The sequence below is a fragment of the Ursus maritimus genome, unplaced genomic scaffold (genome assembly GCF_017311325.1).
Source record: "Ursus maritimus isolate PB19 unplaced genomic scaffold, ASM1731132v1 scaffold_14, whole genome shotgun sequence".
NCBI classification, from domain to species: Eukaryota; Metazoa; Chordata; class Mammalia; order Carnivora; family Ursidae; genus Ursus; species Ursus maritimus.
In genome coordinates this window covers 64,735,250-64,757,501 of record NW_024423786.1, presented here as the reverse complement: position 1 = coordinate 64,757,501, position 22,252 = coordinate 64,735,250, and the positions used below count along the sequence as shown (strand labels likewise).

At 57.3% G+C, this 22,252-nt stretch overlaps 1 protein-coding gene across 2 annotated transcripts; it reads left to right on the top strand.

The window, feature by feature from the left end:
* Positions 1 to 308: 308 nt before the first annotated feature.
* On the top strand, positions 309 to 21,940 carry ELAC2 (elaC ribonuclease Z 2). Of its 2 annotated transcripts, XM_040630053.1 has the most exons (24): positions 309 to 572; positions 1,134 to 1,184; positions 1,325 to 1,395; positions 2,164 to 2,228; positions 4,440 to 4,497; positions 5,200 to 5,268; positions 5,850 to 5,957; positions 6,911 to 6,969; positions 9,450 to 9,508; positions 9,611 to 9,683; positions 10,225 to 10,337; positions 11,767 to 11,862; positions 12,747 to 12,885; positions 12,963 to 13,048; positions 14,668 to 14,786; positions 15,840 to 15,936; positions 17,405 to 17,543; positions 17,894 to 17,932; positions 18,049 to 18,158; positions 18,623 to 18,722; positions 18,794 to 18,914; positions 19,054 to 19,132; positions 19,664 to 19,808; positions 20,407 to 21,940. In XM_040630053.1, exons 1-24 carry the CDS (start codon positions 340 to 342, stop codon positions 20,641 to 20,643), a joined length of 2,466 nt encoding a protein of 821 aa, XP_040485987.1. In that variant the 5' UTR covers positions 309 to 339; the 3' UTR covers positions 20,644 to 21,940. The 2 variants fall into 2 exon arrangements, with proteins under 2 accessions (XP_040485987.1, XP_040485988.1); XM_040630054.1 differs by lacking the exons at positions 19,664 to 19,808; positions 20,407 to 21,940 and adding an exon at positions 19,345 to 19,654.
* Positions 21,941 to 22,252: the final 312 nt, after the last annotated feature.

The following is a 22,252-nucleotide window of genomic DNA, read 5'->3' as shown; positions in this document are numbered from 1 at the left end:
CAGCTCGCCTGCCAGGACCGCTCTTTCAGGCTCTGCGCTCCCGGAAGTCCCGCCCCCAAGCGAGGGGGAGTTTCCGGAAAGAATCCTCGCCGGGGAAAGCCGGAAGGAGGCAAGGGGCGAGGCCGTCCGGGGCGCTCTAGCCTGCCTCAACTCTATGGCTGTCGCCAATTGACAAGCCGCGAGGGGCAAGGCTCCTCTCTATTGGACGCGCGGCCTCGCGTAGGCGGGCAGCTCAGCTCACGGCGCGCTGATTGGCTGGGCCCGCCACGCGCGGCGGAGGGGCGGGGCGTGGGGGCACGAGGAGCCGGTGACCCGGTGCGTTGGGAAGGAGGCTGGTGCATGTGGGCTCTTCGTTCAGTGCTGCTGTTGCGCTCCGCGGCCGGGCGCGCCATGTCGCAGGGACCCGCCCGCCGCCAGCGGCCGCCCAAGGACCCGCTGCGGCACCTGCGCACGCGGGAGAAGCGCGGCGCCTCGTGGGAGCCCGGGGGCCCGAACACCGTGTACCTGCAGGTGGTGGCGGCCGGCGGCCGGGATGTGGGCGCGGCGCTCTACGTGTTCTCGGAGTACAACCGGTCAGTGCGCCGCGCCCGCCCCGCGTGCTGCGCGCCGGGGTCCCCCACGCGTCACCCGTGTGGGATTCTGCTGCTGCAGCCGACCCTGGCCGGTCGGGGGTGGGTGGGTGGGAGATCCCTGATGCCTTACATTCCACGCCGGTGGAGTTCCCGGGAGCCCCGGAAGAGCCCCAGACTTGGGGGTGAGCGTCCTCTTTTCAGCCTGGGGATCCCGAGGCCCCGCTTGGCACACTTTGAGCCGCGCTCCCTCCCGGGCGCCCCCAGACCGGGACCTCGTGGTTGGCCTCTGGGGTATCAGGTCAGGTGAGGAGGTGATGGGGGAAAGGACCCACCTTGCCCCAGCACCAGCCTGTTACCAGTCCCCCAGCCCCCTGCTGGCCTCTCCCGGGGAGGGTTCACAAGCAGCAGCCTCATGCCAGAAATGCAGCCTGCTAGCAATACAGTGTCGGTTTTTTGGGTGTTTTTTTGTTCTCTGCAGTGTACAATAAAGCATCTAAAACCGCGGCACAAATTTTACAGAGTCACATCTTCTGAGTATCTTGCCTGATGTTTGTCCCGTAGGTACCTCTTCAACTGTGGAGAAGGCGTCCAGAGGCTAATGCAGGAGCACAAGTGAGTCAACCATTTTCTTTTGGGGCGGAGATGCTCATGGGGCTTCAAAGCCCCGGTGAGAGACGGGAGTGTTCCTAAAGCCGAAAAGAGAGTCCCTAGTCATCCTGTTCGGTCCTGCTCAAATGTTTTGTCATTTTTAGGTTGAAGGTGGCTCGTTTGGATAACATATTCCTGACCCGAATGCACTGGTGTAATGTGGGGGGGTTGTGTGGTAAGTATATTCTTTCTGAGGTCAGAGGCTGGAGGGAAGTCTCTGGGATCTTAGCCTGCCTTGTTCTTTTTTTTTTTTTTTTTTTTCCTCCTCCGATCTTCCAAGGCCAGGGGAGCTGGAATTCTTTCTATGCTTGCCCTGTCAGCCACAGCTTGGAAAGCTATGACTCAAAAGGACAGATTTGAACAGGAATGCTGCTTCCAGGCATTGTCATCCACTCTGTTTATTGAGTTGCTAGACTGGAGATACGTGCCCGTAAACTGGAGGGTATAGTGGGTGATGGTTACAGGACACACACACACCACTGAGACTCTCGGCAGCCACACACGGATACCCACTCCCCGGATTACCCCATTATTCATGTCCGCCAACCAGGAAGGTCAAGATTGTGTCGCTGTCAAAGTGCACAAGCTTTGTGACATGGATAGGAAGGCGTGCAGGGCTGAGCCCATCCCGTTCTCAGAGCTGAGCCCCTGCAGGGCAAGGCAGTGAGGTGCCTAGGCCGCAGAACATAAGGGCGTCCTTTCATTCGGTGAGATTTTGCATCCCGGGTCCCAGTCTCAGCCCTGCCCATTCTGGAGGCATCTGAGGAATATCTGGTGTCCCCTGCACCTCCAGTAGGAGTCACTTCTGCCCAGGGCCTGTGATCACTGTGCAGGAGCAGGAATGAGGACAAGCAGAGACAGAGCTGGTGAAGTAAGGAGGAGGCCTCCTGGTGGCAGCTACAGGGCATGGTGATGAGACAGCGGATGTTCTTTCTCCTTCCAGGCATGATTCTTACCTTAAAGGAAACCGGGCTCCCGAAGTGTGTGCTTTCTGGACCCCCACAACTGGTGAGTCCCTCCTGACTCAGCTCTCAGAGCCGACCCCTCCTTTTTTTGTGTTTCTGTTTCTGCACATTCATCTTTGGCCCTCCAGAATTAAGGGATGGTGGAGCCTTTCAAGTTAAAGAGACCTGAGTCCAAAGCCAGAGTAACTGTACGACCTTGCACGAGTTCCTTTACCTCGTAGAGCCTCAGTCTATTCATCTGTGAGACGGCTGTGAATTCTGTGAAGTTGCTAAGGATTATGCGAAATACACATAAGAAACACCAGACCAACTTACTGCATGTTGGGCACCACGAGGCCCACAGGGAATGTTAGCATTTATTTTTATTACATTTCAGACCTCTTCATACCTTCAGACCAGCTTCTGAACATTGTTGAGAAGCTCTGTGCACATTGTTAGCCCTGTTGGCTGACAGTTCCTTTCCCAGTTCGTAAGATGAAAGGCGGGGCGCCTGGGGGCCTCAGTCGGTGAAGCGTCTGCCTTTGGCTCAGGTTATGATCCTGGGGTCCTGGGATCGAGTCCTGCATTGGACTCCCTGCTCAGCAGGGAGTCTGCTTCTCTCTCTGTCTCTCAAATAAATAAATAATATCTTTAAAAAAAAAAAAACGTGAAAGGTAACCAGTCACCAAGTCCTGTTAATTCTGTCTCCAAAATAGTGCCTCAGATCCAGCCATTTGTCTCCTCCTTAAAGCCTTCCTTATCTGCTATCTCCTGCCCCTGTCCACTGTGACAGCTGCACACCCCCACACAGTGGCCAGAGGGGCCTCTCTGGGGCACACGTGTAGGCGCCTCACACCCAGAACCCTCGGGGCTTCTTTGCAGTGCCCCATAAACACCGTTATTGGGCCTGCGAGCCCTCTGGGCCTTGGCCCTTGCCTGCCCTCGGCATCTGTCTCTGGTCTCAGGTCTCCCGGCAGGAGCTCCATGGGCCGCTCTCGGCTCTTCCCTGAAGCCCCCTCCCATCCCAGGGCTTTGCTTCTGAGCCTTCAGGGCTCCGCTGGAAGGACATGCACCCAGGATCCCGCCTGACTCTCCAGACAGGTGGCGCCCCGGCCCCTGTGTGTCTCCAGTTTCTTGCAGATCCTTAGCACAACGGCTGCCAGCCGCTTGTCCGTGCTCATCTGTTTCTGTTCTTTCGCCACTGGATTTTGCATTTCACGAGGGCGGGGACCTTGTCCCCTGCTCACTGCTGAACCCTTGGCACCTACCACAGAGTGGACACTCCGTAAATATTTGTGTAAAGGCGGTTCGAAGTACTAACGTTCATGTTGATGCCTTTTTTTTTTTTTTTTTTAAGATGTATTTATAGGGGCGCCTGGGTGGCACAGCGATTAAGCATCTGCCTTCGGCTCAGGGCGTGATCCCCGCGTTATGGGATCGAGCCCCACATCAGGCTCCTCTGCTATGAGCCTGCTTCTTCCTCTCCCACTCCCCCTACTTGTGTTCCCTCTCTCGCTGGCTGTCTCTATCTCTGTCAAATAAATAAATAAAAAATCTTTAAAAAAAAAAAAGATGTATTTATAGCCGTGAGGTGTTCGATGTTTGTTGCCTGGTGGTAGTCATTTTGCAGTATAGACTTAAATCGTCCTCTTGTGTAGCTTAGACTTAATATTATGTGTCAGTTACATCTCAAAGCTGGTGGGGGGACAAAATTAACTTTTTTAAAGTTTTGTGGTTTTTTTTTTTTAAAGATTTTTATATATTTATTAGCACAAGCAGGGGGAAGGGCAGAGGCAGAGGGAGACGGAGGCTCCCTGCTGAACAGGGAGCCCAACGTGGGGCTTGACCCCGGGACCCTGGAATCATGACCTGAGCCAAAAGGAGGTGCTTAACTGACTGAGCCACCCAGGTGCCCCCATCTGCTAACTTTTTAAAAAAAAAGAAAGTACAATAAAATACTGATTTTTTTTTCCCTTGATGAGTACTTTTAAAGATTTTACTCATTTTAGAGAGCGCGTGGGTGAGTGGGGGAAGGGAGGGGCAGAGGGAGAGAGAGAAACCTCAAGAAGACTCCCCGCTGGGCACAGAGCCCAACGCAGGGTGGGATCTCTCGACCCTGAGATCACGACCTGAGCCGAAATCGAGTCGGACACTCAACCGACCGAGCCACCCAGGCGCCCCTATGTTGATGCGTCTTGATAAATCTCGTGTGCTGCTGTGTTTCTGTGTTCTGCGTTTGTACAACCATAACTGCTTCTTTCTTTGTCTTTTGTAGGAAAAATACCTAGAAGCTATCAAGATATTTTCCGGTCCATTGAAAGGAATAGACCTGGGTATGTTCCTGAGTCTGACTCGTAATCGGCCATCTCTTTCCCATATATGCCCCAGTCTCCCAAACTAGAATCCATAAAACTTGGGACTCCATTAAACCTTAAAACCAAATGCTTCCTTACTGAGGTGGATTTAGAAAACAGTGCCTGTTGCAATTTCTGTGCCCCCACATCCCGTCCCCAAACGTAGGCGAGAGATGGTTCTCAGCCACATTGCTCCGGCTGTGCTGGGAGGCACGCGGCCTCTTCCTGCGGGGAGGCCTAGCCCAGGAGGCCAGCAGGGCCCCTTCCTGAAGGCCGTGTGCCTCCCCGGCTTGTCAAGGCACCTCTTCAATTAGGAATGCTAATATTTTATTTCAGAGTGAATTCTGGTTCTTCCAGTTGAGACGGTAGATTCCCTGGCCTCACAATGCTGTGTGTTAACTTACGCCTCTTAAATTTGAGAATTGGTTTCTTTTTTAAATTATAACAGGTAGTGATCATAATATGTTTTTTTATTTAGCATAGTAAATATTAACAGCTGGCAAAAATATATGGGTGCTTCTTTCCTAAAAATTGTCATTTATTCAGAGATTCTGGCTTTAGTATAGATTGCCAGCAGCATTCCAAGGTAAACCAGTTGCTTGTGGTCGGAGATCTGGAAAGCTCCTTTTCCCCCAGCGTGTCCGTCCACGGCAGTCACTGTCCTTGGTCTTTCTCACACAGCTGTGCGGCCCCACTCGGCACCAGAATACAAGGATGAGACCATGACCGTCTTCCAGATCCCCATATACAGTGAGCGCGCAAGTCCCGTCTCCTAGCAGGAGGGAGGGCTGCAGGTCCAGGCGAGGAAAATGTGGGGAAAAGATAGAAACTGCTGGAATATTGGCTCTGTGTACCCAGTTTTATGTTCTGAACATGATTAGGAAATTCAGCTGAGGAATTAACACATGGTTCCTGCCCTTGGGGAGCTTTCAGTCTTCTAGACACGTTTAACTCCTAGGTAACGATTGTAGTTCTACTTTGGGATGTTACATAATTAAGTATAGTGTCAGAAAGTAGATGGTTCTCAGATGTGCACATTTATTGCTTGGGGTTTATTTGCCACAGATGTAAGTACCCCTTTGGAGAGAGGATGCTGGAGAGGTTTCCACTGGTAAACTTTCCCATAAATACTAGTTTCCACTGGTAAACTTTCCCATAAATACTAGCTGAGAGAAGTGTTGTGAGCAGGTCAGAAGGGGGACAGGTAACTAGTTGTGGTTGAAGGCAGGCTGCCTCAGTGGCACTCTGCTTCTGACTCGTGGGAACAGCGGGGCCCTGGCCGTGAGCACGCCTCCATGGCGTGGGGTTTGATGGTTTTCCCCACCAACCAGGTGAGCAGAAGCGTGGAGAAGACTGGCCATCTCCGAGTCCGGAACGACTCAGTCCAGGGCGGTCTTCGGATTCCGGAGCCGCTGAAAACGAGCAGCACCTTCTGGACGGTAACCCTGTTAACACAGAACAGCGTACCTGGCCAGAGAATGGTTATCTTAATCTGCTGCCCCTTCCTGTGCCACGTTGGCACGGTTACCATAACAAGCCTGTGTGTCAAACTGGTCCGTCCTCCTCGGCGTGCTTGGGACTTGGCCCCGGGGGAGAGTGGGGTGGGTTGCCGGGAAGCTGGCAGTACGGAGCTCTGTGGCTGACCCCCAACCCCCGGCCCTGGCTGGGCCCCAGACTTTGCGTCCGCTTTCCCCGGAGGAGAGCAGGGTCTGGCAGACTGGTTCATACGGAGGCTTCCACCCTGTTCATCAACGCAAAGTAATTTTTCATGAATCCAGAAAACTGCTGAGCCGGCCAGTCGGGTCAGTGAGCGGAACGGCCCCTTTTCTGCCAGGACAGCCTGCTGAGAAACAGAGCTCAAATCCCCAGCTTAGATGTGCTGGGGGACTGGGACCCCTTCAGGGGGCTGTGGTCCGGCGTCGGGCAGGGCTGATCTGCTCCTCTTCCTGCCTGGGTCGTGTCTGGTGACTGAGAAGGGGCTGACCCCGGGAGCCGTCCTCCCTGCGATGGACCTACGCCCCGTTTTCTCTGCAGCCTCGTTGGCTTTTGTGGTGTTTCACATATGCTTGTTTGTAAAGCACATCGCAAACTTATTTTTTCTCCCTCTTCCACATCTGGGTAAAATGTATCTTTTTTTTCTTTTTTAAGTCTCACCAGTCAGTTCTTAAGTTTTTCCGGTTTGCGTTCTCCATCCACTCCGACCTCGGGCGCGAGTAGGAGAGAGAACAGGGCTGCTGGGGAAGGACACCAGTGTCTGCTCTGACCTTTGCATGGGACCGCCACGTCCGTTTAATTTGGCACGAAGCCGAATTAGACTTCAGATGATCGTCGGCCTGTGAAGCCCGTGAACCCTCCCGTTTGCCCTGTTACAATCAGATTTGTTTTTCCTCAGGTATTGGCCAGAAAAAGAGCGGCAGGGACCCCTCCTTGGTTGTAGCTTTTGTCTGTAAGGTAAGCAGGCGCCACTGCGGTGGGCCTTCAGCAAGCATGTGACGGGACCCTCGGTGAGCTCTCGTCCAGTGACTCAAAGCTAGCGGCTCCTGAGTCCCCGGGTTATGTTGGCGCGCGATTGGCCATGTTGCACGGGAGCAATAAAGACAGCCTAGTTTGCCTTCAGGGGAATCGGGCCTTCATTCAGACCCCTCCAGCTCTGTTTTACTCTGTATCCTTCGACTGTAGCTGTTCAGCCAGTAGCATTGGGCTCGTTTTAACGTTGGCTAGCATTCCCAGAGGCCGGTGTCCACAGATCTGACGTCAGTCCCCTTCTACGAAAATTCTGTTACCGTAGAGTGTTTTAAAAATGTGACGGATGCTAGTTCTAATAGGGCTTTGCGCTAAAAGCCGGTGCCCTGCAGCAAACGCTTTCGTCCGCCGTAAGGCTCCACGTTGTGTTTTTGTGGGCAGTGATGACTTTTTGAGCAGTAACGTTGACTTTTAAAATATGTTCGTAGTTCTTATCCAAATGATCACCCCCCCAGGGAAAGCTCTTCCGGAAGGTCAGTAGTAATCCTCATTAGCTGCGAGAACGTTGTCAGTATCAGGAGAATGTTATCAGTATCACGTTACCGCATTTCAGTAGTAGTTTTTATAAAAGTGAAGGACGGTTTGTTGATAGGCTTGTTCCCTGTGTATTTCTGAGTTTTTAGGCCGCAAAATAATTTTTCAAGTAGGTTTCTCTGGTCATCTGTAATTGTATTAGGTCCCTCCCGCCGTCCTCGGTAGAGGCCATGGGATGTGCTGGAATGGGCTGTGTGTGCTGGGCCACGCACCCCTGTAAACCCTGGCTGTTCCCGGACCGCTGTTCCCGAGGCTACGGGCCGCAGGCAACGGCCCTGGCCCTTCTGTCCCTCCTTTGTTGTTCGCTGCCCCTTCTGAGAGCTGCTCTCACGGGTCAGCCTGTGGGCCCTTGTCCCTCTTCTAGGCAACGTGCTGCTGCTCACTGCAGGGTTTGGAAGGCAGTAAAGCTGAGCGAGTCCAAGCTCCAGGGGCTCAGAGAAAAGAGGCCCAGCACGTGAGGGCCTGAGACGCAGACGGTCCTCTGCTAGGAGAGCACGGGCTTCAGACAGCTGTCTGCCAGCTCGGGGCCTCAGGGGACCGCGTTCTGCTTCTCCTCTGTGTTCTGCACACCCCGCACCCTCGGGTGGGAACAGTTTCTCGTGGGTTAAGCTCAGCTTATCATAGAGGGAGGGGTATCGCCTGCCTTAGGTGTGCGAGTCCCTGGGAAACGTTAGAGCACTCGGTTTCCATCCTGAAACCCATCTGGGTCTGTGGAGGCAATGGTCACAACAGGCCTTTCTCATGTCATCATCTAAAGGTGTCATCCGAGCTAATTATCTTCACATTATACGCACACACTAAAGCTGTAATCCCTCCTCTAGGATAGCGTTTGCCAAGCCAGGAAATTCTAGAATCCTAGTAAGGCTTGAGGATCCAAATCGGAGACTTTGCCCTAAGAGTAATTTCCTTTTAAAAAAAGACCTGAGGAAGAAAAGGAAAATCAAGTGTAATTCAGTACTGAAAGATTTATTAACATTTTATGCACTTTGATTTTTTTTTTAATTCCATATGAAATAAGTAGATCCCAAAAAATGTACACGTTTAATAAGCACAGAATGACGATTATGAGGTCTTGTGGCAGGGTTGTCATCTGCCCTCTAACGCAGTAAGAGTGTGTCGAGGATTTTTCGTTACAACTTTTCTCCAGGGTAAAAGCAGTGCCGTGTCGCAGGTTCGTGAAAACCACCCGTGAAAGACCGTCCACGCTTTTATGACCCTGCCCCTGTCACTGCAGTATTGTGTCCTACAGGGATTTGCGTGATCGGGTCTGTCAGACCAAGTGCCGGTCACGTTCCGTTAGCACTTACACGCGGAGTGCAAGACGGGGGAACACAGGTGCTTGTCCTCAAGGACACGTGAAGGAGCCTTTTTGTTTTTGTTTTTGTTTTTGTTTTTTAAAGATTTTATTTATTTATTTGACAGAGATAGAGACAGCCAGCGAGAGAGGGAACACAAGCAGGGGGAGTGGGAGAGGAAGAAGCAGGCCCATAGCATAGGAACCTGATGTGGGGCTCGATCCCATAACGCTGGGATCACGCCCTGAGCCGAAGGCAGACGCTTAACCGCTGTGCACCCAGGTGCCCCTGAAGGAGCCTTTTTGTTTGGGAAATGCATCGCGTTTTATTAAATGATAACAAGTTAACGTGGGGAAATAACGCCCCGTGTTTTAAGTCCTTCAGCTTCTAGTCCTAAAGTATTCCAGAATAGGTGACTTCTTCGGAAGACGGCTTGGAATATAGCGTACTTCGCCTCTACCCGAGGGGAAGGTGACATGAGAGTAAAACCGGAAAGGTGCGCTTAGGACAGAGGTTGATCAAAGCCAGGCTTCCTCCTCCTCCCTCCCTGAGGTGGCGTTTATGTTCTCTTTGTCACAGCTTCACGTGAAGAAGGGAAACTTCCTGGTGCTCAAAGCCAAGGAGCTGGGCCTGCCAGTGTGAGTGTAGGCGGGGGGACGACTGCGGGGCTGTTAGGGCGGGGGGGGGCACCCGTGTCCCTGCCACACCCCATCTCACGGACAGCTGGCCCCTTCTTTCAGCGGGACAGCTGCCATCGCTCCCATCATTGCTGCCGTCAAGGACGGGAAGAGCGTCACTTATGAGGGCAGAGAGGTGAGACGGCCTGTTTCCGTGATGTCCTGGCAGTGAAGGCTGGCGCCTGGAACACGGGTCCAGACCTCACCTTTGAGGGCAGTGGAGCAGCTCGGATTTCCTTCACCGGGCCAAGCAATACAACAGGGTCTCTTATCCGGACCTGTCCCGCTTATCCATGCCGGCTGCGTTTGGCTGTATCCGCAGTGTCTACTTAGGACTTGCTAAGGGTCCTCCCCCTAACGGGATGGATGCTTTCCCCTGTCCTGGAGCTCCGAGCATTGTCTAGCAACAGACCCCTGGGGGTGGATTTGGGGCCCCTGGCCCCAGACCAGAGGGCACCCTGAATGTCCTGCCTGGCTTCACGGCCACACTGGCTTTGAAACGCCCTCCGCAAGCCGGCCGCCGGGGCATACGGGGCGTGGGTGGTGAGCCTCACGTTGGTTTTGTGCTTGTTCAGGGGGATTAGGTAAGGTGGGCTGCTGACTTGAAGGCCATTCAGTGTGTCTGCCGAGCTGTGACTCTGCCCCGGGAGAGAATCGTGACCCCAGTGATTTTGCAGATTTTGCCTGAAGAGATCTGTACTCCTCCAGATCCTGGTGTTGCTTTTGTTGTGGTAGAATGTCCCGACGAAGGATTCATTCAACCCATCTGTGAGAACGCCACCTTCAAGAGGTAATGAGGGCTCTGGGGGTGGGGGGACCCCAGCCGGCATCGACGGGGTGTCAGGGTGTCTGCCTGACCCGTGGCCGCTCCTGGCACCGAGCCGTGGCTGCGGAAGCCCACGCTTGAGTTCCAGCCTCCTGCTGGTGGGCTTTGTGCGCGCAGCCTTGGAAGTGAAATTAGAAAGCATCGAAAGCCAGAGACCACTTGCAGCCTAGAAAACCAGTGGCCAGTTAGCGTGCTAAGCCTGGACAAATCCTAGGACTTTCTTCAGTTCTAATGAATACCCCAGTCGTTATTTGGGTTATTTTTTTTTACCCAAGTAAGTTTTCTTCGCTTGCCTGTGTTGGATCTGTGTAGGCGGCTCTGATGTGTGGGGGCGTCTCGGTCGAGGGTCCTTGTTAAGGGACAGAACCTCAGTCTGGGCACACCTTTGGTCTGCTCTTCTCAGGTCCCCGTGCCGTTCCCTCCCATCGCCCGAGAACATGGACTCATTGGCGGCATGGCAGCTTCGATCCTGGGAAGCTGTGCCCCCCCCATGTCATTGTTTTCATTTCTCTCCCATTCTTAATGGTTTATTCTATCTGTAATTTTCCTGTCCCTAGTTCTTATTTATGTTTTGCACCTCATGTTTTATTCTGCTTATCACAGCGGATCTTTTTCGGGCATCTGTAGGGCTTTTCAGTTAGCGTTGGAAGCTCTTCCCGAGATGGACTTCATTCTCACTGGGTGAATCCGGGTGACATATGGTGGCTCAGGCTTTGTGCTGTCATCAGGTCGTGGGCAGCAAAGCCGCGTTGAGTCGCTGTGAGCTGAGGGGCGTGTGTGCTGACGCGATGCTGTCAGGTGTAACTGCACGACCCGTGAACTCCCGGGTCTGCACGCGGGGCGGCAGGGAGGGGTCAGAAGAAAGTACTGCACGTATATATATATATTTTTAAATGGGAACTGGAAGGAAACACCTCAGCGTTGTAAGTAAGTGACAACTCTAGACGGTGGAAGTACAGACGGTTTTATTTCTCCATGCCCGTGGCTCGGGTCTGCTGGAAGGCAGACGTTAAGGTGGGACTGCGGGTGCCTGAGTTCACGGGGGAAGGTCCTGTGAAAGGCCGGGAGAGCTTGGGTCCTGCTCCGCACGTCAGAGCCCTGTGCCCCGAGGTGGAGGTGGCAGGAGGAGGCTCAGCTCTGAGTGAGGAGGCCTGGGGGGGGTGGTGGCGGCAGCCCCAGAGCCTCGGACTAGAGGAATCCCAGGTCGGTGCCCTGCCGGCTCAGGCACCTCTAGGAGCAGCCCCGGCACAGCCTGGCCTGGGCGTGGAGGCCATGGGTCACTGCAGTCCCCAAGAGCAGGCCGCACGCTGCCCTGCCTGCCCGGTCACTGTTTGTGAAGGTCCTGGGTTTGCATCACCGGACAAAGCGCAACCCCGCTCCTCCCTTCCACCAGGTACCAAGGAAATGCCGATGCCCCCGTGGCGCTGGTGGCTCACATGGCCCCAGAGTGTGTGCTTGAGGACCCCAGATACCAGCAGTGGATGGAGAGGTAGGACGCACTTCCATCTGTCCTTCCCCTCGCACCTGGAGTTCTCCCTCCCCTTGGTCATTGGGGGCTCCCTGCCCTCCCTGAGCTGGGGGAACGGCCAGCTGTAGCACTGGCGCAGAGCCGCCGCTAGGTGGCGCGCTGCGCACACGTCCCGCTTCCACCGTCCACACTCCGCGTCTGAAGAAGTACTTACCTCTCCATGGTCCCCTCTCGAGTGTAGAGTAACAGCCTCAGTTTAGGGAGTGACGGGGCGCGGGGGGGAGGGGGTTGTTGATGACTCTGCATCTCATTCCATCTCCTCCCCTCTTCCTGCAAGGCTGAGGTCTACCAACTTTTAGTAACTGGAGAAGAGGTCACCCTGCCTTTCTTCGGGGCCCCATTGGTCAAGCTCAGCCCCCCAGGGGAGGGAGTGTTTGAGCTGAACTCGGAGCACATGGTGCCTGGTGCTGTTCCAGCCTCCCCTCCTGCTCTTCCCAGGCGCCTGCTCCGCTCCTTCCTCATGAGCCCTGCAGGCTCTGCTCTTCGGCCCCCTTTGCCTGCCCTCCCTGGAGGGCCCGGGTCCTAACGGTCCCCTTACGATGCCTCCTTTTCTTCCGCCCGTACTCCACTTCGTTCACAGTCCCTGGCTGGAGGCTCCTGACCTCGCAGCCTTCTGGGTTCTTCTGGGGCTCCTTCCAGCACCCCCCGAGGCGCTTCGGTTTGGAGAGGGCAGTGGACTTGGAGGCAGTAGACTCCTGTGGGACTGTGTCGGCCGGTCTTTCTGGAGCCGCCAGTTGGTCTCTCTGGACCCTTCCCTCTACCATCTTTGCTCCTGGTGTTGCCACTACCCCTTCGGTGGGAGTCCCCCTGAAGGACGCTGTGAGCGCACCGTCATCTTTCCATAGGTTTGGGCCCGCCACCCAGCACCTGGTCCTGAACGAGAGCTGCTCGTCGGTCCACAATCTCCGCAGCCACAAGATCCAGACGCAGCTCAGCCTTATTCACCCCACCATCTTCCCCCCGCTCACCGCCCCCCGCTGCCAGGTAGCGTCCCCCGCGGGCCCCTGGCCTGGCCCCTCGCCTGTTCTTTCTCTCCACCGAGCGCGATTTGTGTCTTCCAGGAGGAACACGCCGCCTTCCCTGTGCCCACAGTGCGGGGCGAATGTCTCCTCAAGTATCAGCTCCGTCCGCGGAGGGAGTGGCAGAGGTCTGTGCGACTCTGAGCTAATGGAAGGGTCTAGATCGGGGGTTGCCAAGCCCTTCTTGGGAAGGGCCAGGCGGTCAGTTCAGCCTGAACGGGCCATGCGGTGTGTGTCCTGGGTGTTGAACTCTGCCCCTGCCACGGACGGGGCCTCGACCACTAGTAAATGCACTGGTGCGGCTGAGTTCCTGAGCAAAAGCGGCCCCCAGAGGCTGCTGTGGTCGGGCTGAGGCAGGAAGAAGAGGCCACTGATGATTCTTTCCTGAACGTGTTTTCCCTCCCGGTAACAGTGATAGACGCCTGTTGTTTTACAACAAAGAACATGAGCGTTTGACGGGAAAGATTAGTCACCCGTAATCCCATCCTTCGAGATAAGAGATAACGATTGTTAACGTTTTTTTTTAATTGGAACACGTGGGGAATACATCTTTTGGTAAGAGTGTGTGTGGGTCCGTGGCCTGACAGGTCCATCTTTTCCTGAGTCCTTACGTAGCCTTCAGGAACGAGACTTATGGGTACCCCCCAGAGGGATGTCTGCTCATTTTAGACGTTTCTAGGTGCTTTTAATGAAGCGTTCAATGTTTCTTGTGTGTAAGTATGTGAGTGGAACTCTGTCCCCTTGGGCGATTCTTAGATGTGGGATTACTGGGTCGTGGTGTGACCCGTTCTGAGGCCCTCGGTAACGTCCAGAAAGGCTCTGCCCGGGGACGGTGCGGCCAGTAACCCCTCCACTTGGTTCATGTGTCCGACCTGCATCCTGAACAGGTGGAAGCTTCCTGTGCACTGCCTTGTGTCCGTGTTAGTTGTAGCCGGACGAGCAGGGTCTGGTGTTGGGTTTTCTGAGAGACCACGCGGTCATGTGACGGGCCCACAGACGCGGGCGTGGGATTTCGGGGTTTGCCGTCAGCAGCTGCGCGGGCGGTTTGCAAACCTTGAAGAATAAGCCTGGCGATACCCAGATTCCCCTTCACCGGGCAGAGTGCACATCCCGGGCCTCCTGCGTTAGAATCCGGGGAGCCGGGCCTGGCCTCGCCCCGTGAGCTCCGGGGTGAGCCTAGCGCCCAGTCTGAGGCTGGCCTCTTGGTGTGGCTGGGAGCAGCCACGTCGTAGCATCGGGGCCTTGCTAGAAATGCAGCCCCAGGTTCCACCCCCAGGTGCCAGATCAGGTTCTCGGGGGGTGAGCTGTGTCCACATTCGTGTGGGAGCCGCTGCTGTCGGGCTGTGCTGGTCAGCTAGGACCGCTTGACCCTGCTCCCCTCCCTTCCTCTGGCTCCCAGGGGACATTAGGCCACGTCTGGAGACATCTGTAGTTGTTACAGTCTGGCAGGGGGTGGGAGTGCTGGTGGCACCCGGTGGGCGGAAGTCAGGACCCTGCTGGACGTCAGTATTGCCAGGGACGTCAGACTTTGAGCTGAGATGTCCAGAGGGGCTGAAGCTATTTAGAACGTGCTTCGAGAACCCCGCTTCAGTGAGAAGGGTTCCACATAGCAGGAGAACAGGACTGCCGTTTTGATTTGGACAACTTTCCACAGATTGTACCCATAAGTTGGTTCTGGATATCCAGACCGGTGTCTGCTTGAGGCCACGCGCCTGCTTTGGTCACTGAGATGCTGTCCTCCCTGCAGGGATGCCGTTATTGTCTGCAATCCCGATGAATTCATAGCCGAGGCCTTGGAGCTCCCCAATTTCCAGGAAAGCGTGCAGGAATACCGGGAGGCCACGAAGGATGTCCCAGCCTCAGCAGGTGAGCGGATGACCACAGAGCCGCCTTCCTCTGCTGGCCGCTGCCCTCCTGTGGGTGTTTTCAAAGCGCCAAGGAGAATGACCGCCTGGCACCAACTAACCAGGTCTAGTTCCATAACCCAGTGCTGCTTTATTCTCTAAAGACACCCGTGCCTGCCTGCCTACCCTCCCCACCAAGACCATTTCCATCCGAACATTGGGCGATGGCGACCGGCCCTTACGTAGCAGGCAGGCACCGTGTGCCACGGCCCTGGGAGCTCCTGCAAGACCCGGAAAGAACTTTGTGCCGGGCCTCCACTGACTTGGGATCTGGTCCTGGCTTGGCTACTAGGGAGCCACGGCAGATCTGGCCACGTCACCCACCTTGCTGGGCTCTCGTCGCCCCATCAGGAAAAGTCATTAGGGGGAGCTTGGGGACCTCTGCTCCGGTAGCTGGTTTTTCTAGCATGCTTTTCAGTGAATGCCAGAAGCCGAGCACGCCGGACTAGAAAGCGGCGGGCATTAATGCAGCCAGATGGTCTTTCCCCCGATGGCAGGTTCTCCGGGGAAGTCCGCCTGGGCTGGTGTAGAGCCTTCCCTCTCACGGAAGGGACACAGGAGAGCTCCCCAGACTCTGGTCCTGACTCTGCCCCTTCCCCTCTGCATCTGTTTGCACCCCTGTAAAGCCGGGGATCCCCCCCAGCAGGGCAGTTATGGTCCCCGCAGGAAGAACAGGGCTGGTGGTGAGGGCTGGATGCCAGGTGGACGCCAGCCCCTTGAGCCCCTCGAGGTAAATGATTCGTAGCCCGAAGACGTGCCCTTTGTGACGTAGCGGACGAAGAGCAGGTCTCTGGAGGGAAAGGCTGCGGGGTTATGCTCTGCCTTCTGGATAACCCCGTACCCACAAACAGCCCCAGCCGCCCCTGCCCCCAGAGGAGGAGGTCCTTACAGAAGGACCCCTGCCAGGTGGGAGCCCCAGCCCCTCCTGGGGGGCTGGACTTACTCCTCTCATGGCTGAATGCTGGCTCGCTTCTGACCCAAAGAAATGGACCCTTTTACATGTGTTTTTCCACAGAGGAAGCTAAACAGTATCCAGAAATCGTCTTCCTCGGAACAGGCTCTGCCATCCCGATGAAGATTCGAAACGTCAGTGCCACACTTGTCAACATAAGGTACTGCTGCTGTCCCAGGAGATGTCCATCCACGGGGGGCACACGCGTCCCGCCCCCCATGCCCCCCCACCCAGGCTAATTTGAAGATGTAGCCATATAAACGTGCGTAAGCTTGTCACCTTGGCCCGAGCGTCCGGAAGAGGAGTCATGGGTGTTAACGCCTTTAATCGGTTCTGACCTGTTCTGTCTGTCGGTAAAAACAGCCGGCTCTGCTGTAGGCCACGCACCTTGCTAAGAGATGATCTCCCTGAATTTGCACAGTAATTCTACGAAGTCATGACTGCCCGTCTCCTTGATTCCTAAACTAACCTTCCGAGAGGTTACCAGTTCCCACAGCTGGTCAGGGCCGGATCCGGAGTGTGAACTGGTGTCTACACTGCTGGCTGGGCCGTGCCCTAACTGGTGACTGCCGGTGCGGGGGACACTGCTGGGTGGGTGTGTTGGGTCTCCAGTTCGGCCCGCGCTGGGTGGGTTTTGGTGATTCTCTTGGGTTTGCCTGGTGTCCGGCTTTGAAATTTCGCTTTGTCACCTTGGATGCTGGCGGCGGAGGGCCACCATCCGGCTAACGCGCTCTCGCACCCGGCACTCAGAAGTGCACCCCCCGCCCCCTGCCCCCAGCAGACATACGCCAGCTGGGACACACTCCCACTGCTGAGGAGATGCAGTAAAGCGGCCCGGCAGGCCCGGCCTATCCCAGGCGCTGAGGGGCGCAGTGGAGGGGGCTTCTCTGGGAACCCCGAGGGGCCCTCCAGCCTGCCACAGTCGGTCCGAAGGTGCTGCTCCCTGGCTGACCTTGCGCAACGCAGTCTGTCCCCAGAAGGTCGCTGTCTGGACTCGGAGGCTTGTCCCTGGAGCCCGGGCACAGCGCTCCCTGTCTGGTGGCTCCTCCCAGAGGAGGACGAGGGCCTGCGGGAGACTCCCCTCACTCCGCAGAGCCTAGGCTCTGAGACGGACCATCGGGATCAAAGCAGCCTGAGCCCGGCTCACTGGCAGCAGCGGGGCCTTGCTGGGTCACCCCCTGCAGGGGCAGCTGCAGCCCCTCCCACACCAGCTGGGAGGCGGCGGGGCTGAGGTGGCCAGAGTCCTTGCCAGGGGCAGCGGGTGCAGGGCACCCAGATCTCCCATGCACACACGGTGCCTGCCGCGGGGTCACCGATGGGCATCGCCACGTCCAGTGTAAATAATCAGAGGCGCGTCCTTAGGGCTAGGTGGTTTTGCCTTCCCGTTCCCCAAACTGGGTGCCGGCGTCTGTGGCTCTGGGGACTGCATACGTTCAGGGCTTCCAGAGTTTCGTGGCTAATGAGTCCCTTCGTGTAATGAGCTCGGGCGTCCGAAATGGCCTTCGTGTTTGGAGAGGTTCTGGAAGACGTGGGATGCACACAGCTGCTGCTTCCTCTTCTCCCTGAAACGCAAACCCTCCAGACCTCAAAGCCTCGCCCGGCGGCGTGACTGTTGCTCTCGTCCATAGCCCCGACAGGTCCCTGCTCCTGGACTGTGGCGAAGGCACGTTCGGGCAGCTGTGTCGTCACTACGGAGACGAGGTGGACAGGGTCCTGGGCACCCTCGCTGCCGTGTTCGTGTCCCACCTGCACGCGGATCACCACACAGTGGGAGCTTCCCCCGCACCTTTCCTCCTGTTCCTCCCAGACAGGCCGGCTTTCCCTCTCGCTGGTGCAGTCGCTCTGCGGGGGAGCCGCTGTGTCCCTCCGTTCGTCCCGCTGTCCCGCAGCACCAAGGCTTTGGCCTTCACCTGGCTGGCCTGCTCGGAGGGGACCTTAGCCAGAGACAGGATGCCAGCTGGGTCCCCGGCCCCTGCCCCAGTCACACCGCCCACAGCAGTGTTGGGGAATGGCAGCTGATGGGGGCGGGGGGAGGACTCCAGAACCCGGATGCCGGGCAGAGAGCCGACTTCGGCCGTGGCTGACATGTGTCCCTGTCTCCCCCGCCCCCCCCCCAGGGCTTGCTGAATATTCTGCTGCAGAGAGAACGGGCTCTGGTGAGTGTGGCCCTCCAGCCATTTGAGTTCAGTGGCTTGCACGTCCGCAGCCCCCCCTCCTGCGCCTTGGAGCCGTTCCTGTCGCTGACTCTGCGGCTCCGGTGTCCTTGTCTCAGGCGTCCCTGGGGAAGCCGTGTCCCCCGCTGTTAGTGGTCGCCCCGACCCAGCTCAAGGCCTGGCTCCAGCTGTACCACAACCAGTGCCAGCAACTGCTGCAGCACGTGAGGTGAGCCCCAACCCCAACGTCGCCCCGCAGCCTTGCCCAGGCCCTGGGGGATGGGGGCGGGAAGGAGCGTTGCGACTCCAGGGCAGAAACCAGTGGCTGCTGCCCGTGGTCGTACCCGTCTCTTCTCCGCCCTCTTTGCGGTTCTGCCCTGGTTTGCAGATTTTCATGAAACCACTCGGGCCCGAGTGCCCAAGTAGCGTCCCAGGAGGGGGGTCCGTCCGTCTGCCTGGGTCTGCAGGGCGGGCCTTCCCCAGCCCCCGCCACAGGCAGCGCCCGCCCGCCACGGCCCTTGCCACGGCCTGGGGGGCATGGTTTGGCTTTTTAATTGACTCCTCTTTCCTCTTAGTGATAGATTTGAGTTTCTTTATGATGAGTTTGGGGTTCTCCGGCCGGACACCTGAACTTTGAATCACATTAAAATGTTTTTTTCATGTTTGCTGTTTAATCGTTGTGTGTCCTCGCAGCCTGATTCCCGCCAAGTGCCTTCAGAAAGGAGCGGAGGTCTCCAGCCCCGCGGTTGAAAGGCTGATTGGTTCGCTGCTGGCAGCGTGTGAGCTGGAAGAGGTAAGGGGGCGCCCGCAGGCGGGGAGGGCGACGGGGAGCACGGCTGCACAGCCGCTCGCCTGCCCCTGCAGTTTCAGACCTGCCTGGTCCGGCACTGCAAGCATGCTTTCGGCTGCGCACTGGTCCACACGTCCGGCTGGAAAGTGGTCTATTCCGGGGACACCATGCCCTGCGAGGCTCTGGTCCAGATGGGTGAGTAGAGGCAGCGGACCACCGCTAGGTCATCCGCGTCCACACAAGGCACCGGGCTGGGGGAGCGAGCGGGAGGACCCCGGGCCCAGCACTGGTCAGGCGGGGGACTCCATTCCACGGTCCGTGCTCATTACTCTAGGGAAGGACGCCACCCTCCTGATACATGAGGCCACACTGGAAGACGGCCTGGAGGAGGAGGCCGTGGAAAAGACACACAGGTAGGGGAGAGCCCTGAGCCACGGTCACCCACTCCCCCCCCCAGTGACACTCGGAGCAGCCCCATGACAGCCCCACAGGGACACACTGTGTTCTCTGGTGACAGTGACAGCAGGCCGGCCTGCTTCCCGCCAAGGCTGCGGGGTTTCTGTGTCTGCTCCGCAGCGCCATCTGGGCACGGTGCTAGCCGGGCGGCTTTCCGGGGGTATTGCAGATGCCCCAGCATCAGCTGTCAGCCACGCCAGGGATCTGCCAAGGGGATGGAGGCGCCGGGGCCGATCTCGGGTTTTGCTGGCACAAGAGCGTTCCCCTGAGGGAGGAGCCCCCTGCCTATTCCCTGCTGCCCTCGCGGATGGGTGGTGTGACCGCCAGTGCTCGGCTGGGCCCCATCTGGGCACGTGAGCGAAGAACCTGGCCCTTAGGAGAGCCTGTGTGGGCGAGAGAGGCGGCCTTCCTGGGGTACGCGAGGGAAAGTGGGGGCTGGGCTCTTCATGCGCCGGGGCACCAGCCTCACGTGGCCCATGTGTGGGCAGCACGACCTCCCAGGCGATTGGCGTGGGCGTGCAGATGAACGCGGGCTTTACCATGCTGAACCACTTCAGCCAGCGCTACGCCAAGGTGCCTCTCTTCAGCCCCGACTTCAACGAGAAAGTGGGGATTGCCTTTGACCACATGAAGGTCAGTGCCATGCGGGCCGGGGCGGGGTGGAGACCACGCTCCCTACGGCGGCGTGCTCGGCCGAGGGCAGGAGGGGTCTGTCTGTCCCCCTAGCGTGGCTGGCACCAGCTGGGAGGGCGGGGCCCACCTGCTCCAGGGCCTTCGGGACAGACTTGAGTCTCGGGGTACTGGAAGTGACTGGGGGACTCAGGCCCGGCCGTTCCCCCGGCCAGGTGACTTGTGCCTCAGCACCTGCTTGGGGAGACGGGTATGCTCCCCTCTTCTGGTGGGGAAGCCAGCCTTGCCCCTCCGGCCTCCCTGAATGGGGGTGGGGCCCGGGTTTGCCTCTGAGGAGCCTGATTCTCAGAGGCTAGACTGCCTCTCTTTTCCGGAGGCCCATTCAGTTTTGCCCCCTAAGCCAGGAGTGGGGTGTCGGTGCCCCTTTCTGGAGAGGGCTTCCTCCCTCTCTCCCTGGCCTCGTCCCTGTTTTCCACTACGGTCCGCTGACGCAAAGGGGGGCAAGGAGGGAGCTGGCACCTGCCCTGGGAGCAGAGGGCTCCCTCCATGCAGCTCCTGCCTGGCCCCGGATCCCCGTCCTGACTCAGGGCTTGCCTTCCAGGTCTGCTTCGGGGACCTCCTGACGGTGCCCAAGTTGATGGCCCCGCTGAAAGCCCTGTTCGCTGGTGACATCGAGGAGATGGAGGGGCGCAGGGAGAAGCGGGAGGTGCGGCTGGCGCGGGCGGCCTTGATGTCCAGGGAGCAGGCGGCCGGCCCCGAGGACAGGGCGCCGCTGCAGAAACGGGCCCTTGCGGAGCCGCCTCCGAGCCCACAGAGCAAGAAGGTCAGGGCCCAGTGAGGGACCCTGGACTCAGAAGGCTGGTGTCCCCTGCACGGCACGGCGCGGGCCCCCCCCCCCCCACCGGCCTGGTGGGAGCCGGAGGGCTCTGCTCAACCAGGAGGCACTGGCGCGTAGTGGGCTGTGCGCGCAGGTCTCGCCCGGGGCCCCTGCACAGGGACGGCCCCGTTGGATGCCTCTGACGGCCGGTGCCCCGCACGCCTTGGGACGTGAGCCTGCTGGATGGAAGAACGGGGACAACTGGAATTTGGTACGAACCCATTTTTAAAGAAGTCACATGGAAAAATGGAGTGCCCATGCCTGCTCCGGCCAAGTTACTCCCTCCGCACACCTGAGGCCAGCCAGGGCCCGCAAGGCTGGGTCGTGGACAGGACTCCAGGAATAGTCTTTGCAAAGACAGAACACAATAGAGGCTGCTGGGAACCTGAGTGCTTTGCTTCGTCCCGATGCCGCCTCCGTCTCCCTGCCAAGCTGCGCTGCCCGGTACCTAGTGGGACCTGCGAGCCAGCTCTGACCGCGGCGAGGACCCAGGGAGCCGCCACCCCGCTCTAGCCTAGCTTCTGCCTGCGTCAAGCCATGCCAGCTGGGCCCGGACGGCGGCTCAGGAAAACGCAAGTCTTCCAGGGGAAGATGAGAGACCACGGCTGTGCTGTGCTTCGCCCCACGGCGAGAACGAGACGGAGACTCCCTCCCTGCCCTCAGAGAGCTGAGAGAGCGTACGTCGAGCTGGCTCTCTTGCCCTCCTTTGGGATTTAACAACACTGAGGTTAGTGCTTAATCTGGTATTTGTGAGAACACAGAGCTTTAAAAGCTCAGGTGATTTGGAAGAGACAGACCGAGCATTTAGCCTTGCCCAGCCCGACCTCCCGCGTCCTTCTGGGGCGCCCCCTGCACGGTGGCGTGTCCCCACCCAGCTTATTAGCAACACAAGAAGATAGGCCACGCTCAGGGATAATAAATCTATTTTAATAACATTACTTTCAACAACTATTTGTACATGTATTTAAAGGTAACTTTCGACCCCTGGGCTCCATTACAAACTGGGTACAGACCTGTCCTTGCCAGGAAGTGAGCAAAGCTGTTAACATCAAAAGTTGGCAAATCCCCCCTACGGGACGGGTTATTTTACACTGTGTCGGGAAAAATAACTAAGCCTTTAAATTTCTCATTGTACACCTATACATTGGTTTAGTTTGAATGGCTCAAATTAAACAAATATAGATTTCATATATACAAATATTATATCATGTATAGGTATATCGTATCTATTTTAAAAGGATAAACTTGGAAAGTGTGACTTGGCATGCATGACCGGAATTTGTGTCTCGCTCCCTTAATCCCGAAGTGTGACTGGGCTCCCCGAGAACGGATGGGACTCCCCGAGGGGGAAGGGAGGGGTGATGAGCCACGGCTGAGCAAAGCCGGGCCACGCTGCAGGGCCGGTGGCACCAGCCTCGTGTCCCTGCGGGCCGCCTTCCCATCCTCCACGTGCTCTGGGTAACAGATTTATTGCTAGTCCCTGTGGCTGCCCGGAGGAAGAGGCAGGCTCCTGGCCCCCGAGCTGAGCGCTGAGCCGGGCGCCTCTGGGAGCCTGTGGGGCTGGAATTAC

What these genes read in the sequence shown, in the direction of transcription:
- ELAC2 (XM_040630053.1), top strand. Translation starts at nt 340, where the DNA reads ATGTGGGCTCTTCGTTCAGTGCTGCTGTTGCGCTCCGCGGCCGGGCGC. An exon ending in GAGAACGCCACCTTCAAGAG is followed by an intron (nt 10,338 to 11,766) that starts GTAATGAGGGCT and finishes CCCTTCCACCAG; the next exon opens with GTACCAAGGAAATGCCGATG. An exon ending in GGATGTCCCAGCCTCAGCAG is followed by an intron (nt 14,787 to 15,839) that starts GTGAGCGGATGA and finishes GTTTTTCCACAG; the next exon opens with AGGAAGCTAAACAGTATCCA.